At 33.8% G+C, this 8,702-nt stretch overlaps 1 protein-coding gene across 1 annotated transcript; it reads left to right on the top strand.

The window, feature by feature from the left end:
* Positions 1 to 851: 851 nt before the first annotated feature.
* LOC111407542 (T-complex protein 1 subunit eta) lies at positions 852 to 8,167 on the top strand. The gene is made up of 14 exons (XM_023037101.1): positions 852 to 1,006; positions 2,028 to 2,288; positions 2,576 to 2,701; positions 2,843 to 3,046; positions 4,513 to 4,682; positions 4,785 to 4,920; positions 5,612 to 5,728; positions 5,870 to 5,989; positions 6,068 to 6,166; positions 6,238 to 6,327; positions 7,055 to 7,142; positions 7,311 to 7,399; positions 7,482 to 7,556; positions 7,913 to 8,167. The coding sequence occupies exons 1-14, from the start codon at positions 992 to 994 to the stop codon at positions 8,012 to 8,014; spliced, it is 1,692 nt and encodes a 563-aa protein (XP_022892869.1). The 5' UTR covers positions 852 to 991; the 3' UTR covers positions 8,015 to 8,167.
* Positions 8,168 to 8,702: the final 535 nt, after the last annotated feature.

Genomic DNA, 8,702 nt, shown 5'->3' on the forward strand with positions numbered 1-8,702 from the left:
TATGAATTATCAAATATATACTCTAGAAATTCTATCTATTATCAGCTTAAAAAATTTCTCCTTGACGAATCCAGTTAGGGCGGTCGCCCTACCTCGCCACTACCTAGATCCTCCCTTGAATCTGAGTGTCAAATTGAAACGATATGGACGATTTGTGCAAGAAGACAAAAATTAGGGACTTTTTTGTGTCAATTACCTGTATTTTACGGAACATGATGGAAAAGACTAGCTTCGCAAGAGTGATTTGAAATCAAGATGTAAATGTCAAGTTTAAAATTTAGATACTATGTTCACAACAAGTGCAAATAATAGGGATTTTTCTGTCGAGTAATGTTATTCACAGTAAAAATTACCAGTAATCGCTCTACGTGAATACATATGGCTGTTTGTTATTTGATAAAGTAATATTGTAGTTTTTTATTGTTCTATGCGTCAAATAACAAACTTTTATTTGCACGCCACGTAGAGTGATTGTCGGTAATATTCAATGTGAATAGCATTATTCTTTTTGGCTAATTACATTTTTTTTAGATATAATTGATTTTTCTCTCTTTTTTTATAGTAATATTATTCGCAGTTGTTCACTGCGACAATTGTCCTACGTGATATACACATGACGGATAATTATCTGATGCATGAGTTAATAACTCGTCATGTGTATGCTACATCAGATGATTATCGCAATGATCGACTGCAAATAATATTATTTCTTTTCTTATCATCCATATATTCTCAAATAAAATAATATTATACGTAAACTTAATTTTTTTTTTCTCCTTTTAAATCATACATTTTTCAAAAAATAAAAAATGTATTCCTCTCTATAATGGACAAACGGGAGCATAATTACCCCTTATCCTTTGCTGTTATCTACCTTTTCTACGTCTCTCTCTCCCAAGCCCTTAAGTTTCCGAACAAAAACAGGAACCTGAAACCTCTATAAGAAAGACTTAAAACCCTAGAATCTTCTCTCTCAAGCTCCCATCTAACAATGGCAGCTATGATGGTAAACTCGACTCGATCTATCTTTTTCTCACCATATCGCTATAACACAGATGAATTCCTTTTACGTGTCTTCGTGTCTGTATATATGTGTATTTCCCGTCATTTCTCTGTGTCATGCTCCATTGTTAAGTTAATGATGCTTCTGCACGTTTTTCTATTGCAGTTGTGTGAGACCAAGACCGCTGTTATTTTAAGTTGATCTTTAGATAAGTTATTTTTAATTTACAGAAAACTGTGTTAAGTTGTCGGGACTGCAGGTTTACACTGAAAATGTAACCAAAGAGTGAAAAATTGAAATATCTCTTCTTTACTTTTCTACTTTGATATCGGTATGCTAGTATTCAAAATATTGCTAAAAAATTTAATGAATAGGAGTAGAAATTTGTTGACGTTTTACCTTTTCATTGAGTTTGAGCAAGTATTAAGTCTGCAATTCAACTAAAAATTCAAAGGAAATAGGAACAACCTAATCTTTACAATTATTCTAGCTGTATTTTTTTGTCTTCTATCTATTAGCATCTAAAGACTGCATTTTCTCGTAGAAATTCAAATTTTGAGTTTTGTAAAATACTATTCTCTTTATTGGGTTTCGCTAATTTTCTGCGAACCGAGCAATCACTTTTTAAATAGTAAATGCATAGCGCTTTATGAAATATGAGGACTAATGGAGAAAGAAATCAAGTGAGAAAATTAAGTGTACACATATATATTGATTTCTTCTGAATCACAGTAAAAATGGTAGGAAAATAAAGAACAAGCAAACACTATGGAGCAATTTTAGAGATGAAAGTTATGTGTTACTCAAATATGTTGTTTATAAGTTTTATATTTCTATAATGTCATCTGTTGCTTGTTTCTAATTTTATGTAAGATGGAGTGAAATTGTCATTTTTGTCCCATTTTTTTCCTTTTTCCGCCCTGAACTGTAACCATAGCAAATTCCAATTTCTTCTTCTCTTTATCCCCTGTTCTCTCCAACACCAACACTAATCATTTGTTGATGATGATGGTCAAAATGGCAGCAACCTCAAATAATTCTGCTGAAGGAGGGGACAGATTCATCCCAAGGGAAACCACAATTAGTAAGTAACATAAATGCCTGCATGGCTGTGGCAGATGTGGTTCGGACCACCCTCGGTCCAAGGGGTATGGACAAGTTGATACATGATGAGAAGGGAAATACCACTATTTCTAATGATGGTGCCACAATAATGAAGCTTCTTGACATTGTACACCCTGCTGCAAAAATCCTTGTCGACATCGCTAAGTCTCAAGACTCTGAGGTATTGCAATCATAGTATTATTTTTGTTGTCGTCGTTTTCTTGTCACTGTTCCCATTTTATCCTCTTCTGCAAACCAAACATGTCAGTTGATTAAAGAAAAAGTTGAATTTGAAAATGAGGTGATGCTACATTTTGCACTTATGTATTGATTAGACATTAGAGGCTGCAAGTTCGGAAAATTAGTTTCAACCTTGTATGCTTTAGCCAATTGCTTAGAAGAATGCTTTTTAAGTTAGATCTTTCATTTAGATGTCTATATGAGAGTTTCTATTATCTGGTTTTGCAGGTTGGTGATGGAACCACTACAGTAGTTCTGCTCGCAGGAGAGTTTTTGAAGGAGGCCAAGCCTTTTATTGAAGATGGGGTTCATCCTCAAAATCTTATACGGAGTTATCGGACAGCTTCTCAATTGGTGAGTATGTTTATTCCCTTCTGTTTTTGCGCTTGGAATTGGACAAATACCTAAGATTTTTTTTTTTTTTTTTTTTTTTGCAAATATTACTAAGATTTTTTTTTTTTTTTTTTTTTTTTTTTGTCTTATGCGCCACAACAGGCCATTGAGAAGATCAAAGAATTAGCTTTTAGCATTGAGGGAAAAAGTTTAGAAGAAAAGAAGAGTTTATTAGGAAAATGTGCTGCTACAACGCTCTCTTCAAAGCTCATTGGGGGTGAGAAGGAATTCTTCGCATCCATGGTTGTGGATGCTGTCATTACCATTGGAAATGATGATCGACTGAATATGATTGGGATTAAGAAGGTATAAATCTCTAAAATTCAAATTTAAATCTATCATTTCATTGCTTATGTTAAATGTTCTGTTTCCATATTATAAACAAAACATCATGCTACGAGTGCATGGCAGAAAATAAAATGGCGTCCCATCACCATTTCTTGTTGCTCTTTTAATATTTTATGCCTAGGTATCAAGACTTGTCATTGTAAGCATTATATAAACAACTAATATAGTCCCTGTTTGGTTTTGATAAAAATAGGACTTATTTTGATTGAATTTGATGAAACGTGTTGTTGAAAAGTTGATAAAATTGAAATGTGTGGTTAAAATTAATTTTTGACTTTGACCTAGATTTTTATCAACTTTTTTAGCTAAATCAAACACGGGCATAATTCTGTTATGCTTGTATATTGAAACAGTGAATTTTCATGATCAATTTCCTGATAGGTCTGTGCAACGGTGGATGCATTTTGTATTACACATGCCACTTATCTGTTCATCTTGCGTAATACAGGCACATCAAAATATTGGAGAATGGATGTATTTGTACTTAAATGATTTGATCATTTCTTAAACATGTACAATTATGTTGTCAGCTTGAAAATGTCAGTCTTCTAATATTTATCTGGGACTTAGGTAAAAGATATCTCGTGAGATGTCTTGAATTGTATCCAGTTTCGAACGACAGTAAAGGGAAACTTTAAGGATCAGTGCAATGAATTACAAACATAAAGGTTTTTGTGTCTACTTCTCGACAAGAATGGGCACAGCTAAGAACCCAAAAGGGCACTTCCAGAGAATACAAGTCGGTCAAAATTCTCATTTATTTTATTTTCCTAATGCTATGATTGACTGGGGGAAATATCACTAATATAACATTACACTTTTAACATTTTCATGGAAACTGCCCCAAGAGCACGGTCCAATTTTCTATAATTTTTATATTATGATTTCAAACAAATGGTGGATCATGGAAGCACTGTGAACCTGTATATATTGTAAAGATACTAGCCTGACAATGAACATCACTTTGAGGCTCAAAGACCGAGATTCACACTAGTCTCTGCCCGAATGCGGAATGCCCCTTCTATTGCGGGTTCTTGAAAGTATATCTAATAGCTACTGTTTTGTTATTGTTTAGAACCAGTGGAAATTGTTTGTATGATATATTTACCCTAAATTCTAAACACAGTGGTTGCTTATGTTATTTGTTTTCTTTACTTGTCTGCTTCTGGGCTAATAGTTGAATTTTTGGATCTTTGTTTGTGGTTACAGGGGTTTTAAACCTAATTGTGTATAGTTGGAAGTGTTGATTGATATTCTGTATTTGCCACGTCCAATATAATCTCTTGTAAACCCATTTCTAAGCATCAGAATTTTGTGTCAAATGGAATTTTTCTTAGAAGATCATGTATCTTCTCCGTTCTTCCTCTGTACTTCCACCATGAATCTTTTTGTATAACAATATTTATGCTTATTTAAATTTTTAGGTTCCTGGAGGTAACATGAGGGACTCTTTTCTTGTAAATGGTGTTGCCTTCAAAAAGACATTCTCGTATGCTGGTTTTGAACAGCAACCAAAGAAATTTGTGAATCCCAAAATACTTTTGCTGAATATAGAGTTGGAGTTAAAATCTGAGAAAGAAAATGCAGAGATAAGGTTGAATTTTTAGCCCTCATTTAGATCCATCTATATCTTGCAATTTTATTCATGTTAACTTTGAGAGAGACTTACCTTCCTTGCAATTTATTGTCTGCGCAGACTGTCTGATCCATTACAGTATCAGTCAATTGTTGATGCAGAATGGAATATTATTTACGACAAGTTGGATAAATGTGTAAAAAGTGGAGCCAAAATTGTTTTGTCACGACTTGCTATTGGTGATCTGGCCACACAGGTTCTGATTCGTTCACTTTCATATTCTTTTTACATAGAAACTCACAAAGTAATTTCTTGGAACTTGTTGAAGTATTGCATGGCTGGCTTCTCATCTTTATTAAATTGAAAAAACCATGGATAGTTTTCTGTGGGGTTTTGATGCATATGTGTGACTTATTAGTATTCAAAACTTTTATACAGCAGTTAATTTCAACTCCAACCATGATGAGTCTTGGTAATTCTTTCCAGTGAGCTGTTAATAAGAGCAGTCCTTAGGTTAATTTGGGTTGGAGAACGGTGTCATATCAAGTTTTATAATGCCCCTGTTTGAGCCCCATTCTTTAAACTCATTTTTCACTGAAATCATTTTCGACCCACATTCTCCTAATAAAATAATTTTTATTTTAAAGTAAACCCAATACTTTTCACTGCCTTTTTCCCTCACATTCTCCAAAAAAAAAATAATAATAATAATAAATAGTCCACTTTTTACATAATCTATTCTCAAAAAATGGGGCTCAAACGGTGGTAATATTTTGATTTAAGAATTTGTTATGATATTGGAATTGATTGTTTACAAATGTTTTGTCATAATTATAGGAGGGGGTAAATATTACAGTAGAATATTAGAGCATGGCAGACTGTATTTTCTTACTTCTGGCTTCTACTGGAAAAAATAAAAAAATACTTATTTTGTTATCTTTGTGCAGTATTTTGCAGACCGAGATATATTTTGTGCAGGTCGTGTGACTGAAGAAGATCTGCAGCGGGTTGCAGCTGCTACTGGTGGAACTGTGCAAACAACTGTGAATAATATCATTGACGAGGTTACTCTCTGGTCTTTTTGATCTAATTAAAATTAACAATTAGAGATACTTAGCAAACGGTTTGAAGTTAGCGTTTTTCTTCCTAGTAGATGTTTTTTTCTCTCTACTGACCAGGCTGGAATTTTTTTCCCTACGAAATAGGTACTTGGATCTTGTGAGCTTTTTGAGGAGAGACAAGTTGGAAACGAACGGTTCAATATATTTAGTGGATGCCCATCAGGTCAGACTGCTACTATTGTTCTTCGTGGTGGAGCAGATCAGGTGTGTAATTATCATGCCGTGCATTTATTGCATTATTTGAACGTTACAATTGAAGTTTGTTTATCATTACTTTTTTAGTTCATTGAAGAGGCTGAAAGAAGTTTGCATGATGCAATTATGATTGTTAGGAGGGCTCTGAAAAATTCTACTGTAGTTGCTGGTGGCGGTGCTATTGATGTATGAAACCTGCTCCTCGTGAAATATATGCATTTATTTGAGCATTTTTAATGAAGATGTTTGGCATGCAGATGGAAATAAGTCGATACTTAAGGCAGCATGCACGCACAATAGCTGGGAAATCCCAGCTCTTCATAAACTCTTACGCCAAAGCACTTGAGGTAGATATTGTGAACTTTTTACTTTTTCTCTACGAACTTGTGTGCATGGTCTTTATGGGGGGTCTAATTGGAAACTAGGACTCCTATTAATTAATGTACTTAACAATATTGTGAACTTTTTACTCTCTCTACAAACTTGTGTGCAAGATCTTTATGGGGAGTCTAATTGGAAACTAGGACTCCTATTAATTAATGTACTTAACGATACTAAGCAGTATATAACAAGATTATGAGAAAATTGTATCTGAAAATAAATTACATCTAGCCCCGTTTGATTCCCATAGATTTGAGAATGACAATGAAAAATATATAGCCATTACGGGACCCATACAAGAGATAGAAAGTCAAATATGGTGGTTTGATGTGATGGATAATGGTCATATTTTTCATTTTTGTGGCTAAAGAATGGGAATCAAACGTGGGCCTAATATTTAACCATTTTATGTTAATTAAAGTATTTTGGGGTCTACTGATCATTTGGGCTGATTGGTTTGCCATCTTATTTATTTGAGTTATTGTTCTCATGAAAGAGAGGTACTTAGTTATATATTTAATATGTCTCTCTCTCTTTTTTTTTTTTTTTTTAATGTATATATACAGTTCAGCGGTCCTCCTTTGTAATATCGCAGTGTACTTTTTGTTCCCTGTTATCTAAAGAGGGCTGATAAGATTGTGCATTTAGCACTCTTCATGGAATTGTATAAGATTGTTTGCCACCTTGTTGCAGGTTATTCCACGACAGCTGTGTGACAATGCTGGTTTTGATGCAACTGACGTTTTGAACAAACTGAGACAGAAACATGCTCTTCCATCCGGTCAGCCCCCATTTTGAATATTTCATTTGAGTACATATTTCGCTGAACGTTTCTTTTGGCTTAGGTCAATGAACTGCTTTGTCCTCCCGTCTATGTAGTTCATGTGCTATTTTAGGTGTTTTTATCGCGATCTTTTGACGTCTTACATGTTAGTTTCTATATAAACAGGTGAGGGTGCACCTTATGGTGTAGATATTAACACTGGTGGAATTGCCGATTCATTCGCCAACTTTGTCTGGGAGCCAGCAGTCGTGAAGGTACCATCTTATCCCTCACAGTTTTATGCGGCAGTGTTGATTATCAGAAGTTCGCATATAACAAACTCTGTTCTCTATACAGATAAATGCAGTAAATGCGGCCACCGAAGCAGCTTGCCTTGTCTTAAGCGTTGATGAAACCGTGAAAAACCCAAAGGTAAAACTTTTTCGTGCTGATGAATTGAATAGTACTATTCCTGTAAAATAAGAAGCTCAGGCAAAGAAAAACGTCTATGAATTGACAAAACCACGTTCTTATGGTAAATTTATGCCTTTAATTATTTGGCTTGGGATGAAAAGGGGTACCTACCTTTAACATATTCTTCTATCCAATCAAATGAAAATGAAAGATGAGTATATTCTTGGTTTCTTTTTCTAAATGAGTGGAATCCTTTATCCTGATTTCACTGTAGTTGTAAGATTCTTGTCTAAGCACAATTTTGACTTCTAGTAATGGCGTTCCTCGTACATTTATATGAACTCTTATTGCCTCTGCGATTTCGATCAATACAGTCTGAGAGTGCGCAAGGAGAAGCTGCTGCAAGCGCTATGGGCGGCAGAGGGCGTGGTGGAGCTGCTTTTCGGGGGCGTGGGCGTGGGATGAGGAGGCGATAGGCTCTTTGAAGCTTCTCTTACCTTCCCAACTCATTTCAGTTTTGTTCTTTTGTCTCTGCATTTGTTAATTTTGTAACTTAAGCATGTGGAGTGGTTCCTGGTGCAAATTGTGATTTAATCTTCAGAAATTTTCTATTGTTTTGCTGTTATTTATTGTCAGCTTATTTAAAATATCAAAATAAATTAAGATTATGAATGACTTTTACATTAGTAATATTAACATAATAAATAGTTTAATAAATTTGAGTTATCGATGAAAACTGCGACAATAAACAAAACTAATAAAGATACTTAGAAATAAGTTTAATGAATAAATAACTATTGAAAATAATTAAACTTATTTTGCTTTCAAAATAAAATTAAAATTAATGGACAAGATGACACGATGAGGACTGATTGAATCCCAATAAACTTTGCCAAAGACCTACAGTCGACCTACTTTTGCATTTTGATTAATATAACATCTTCTTACTCAAATATTTTCATAAGTAATGACATGTTTAGAAAAATGAGTTTGATGATATTCAAAATTAATAAAAAAACTAAATTCTTATATCAATTATATAGTTCAGATAATACATCTATTTACTTTTGCATATTTTTATACCAGTAAAACTTCATGATATTTTCAATTTTTCATTAGCTTGTTTAGTCTCATTTTCAGCTACAAATTTTTCAATGAAATAAT

This window comes from Olea europaea, chromosome 13 (genome assembly GCF_002742605.1).
Source record: "Olea europaea var. sylvestris chromosome 13, O_europaea_v1, whole genome shotgun sequence".
In the NCBI taxonomy this organism is placed as follows: domain Eukaryota; kingdom Viridiplantae; phylum Streptophyta; class Magnoliopsida; order Lamiales; family Oleaceae; genus Olea; species Olea europaea.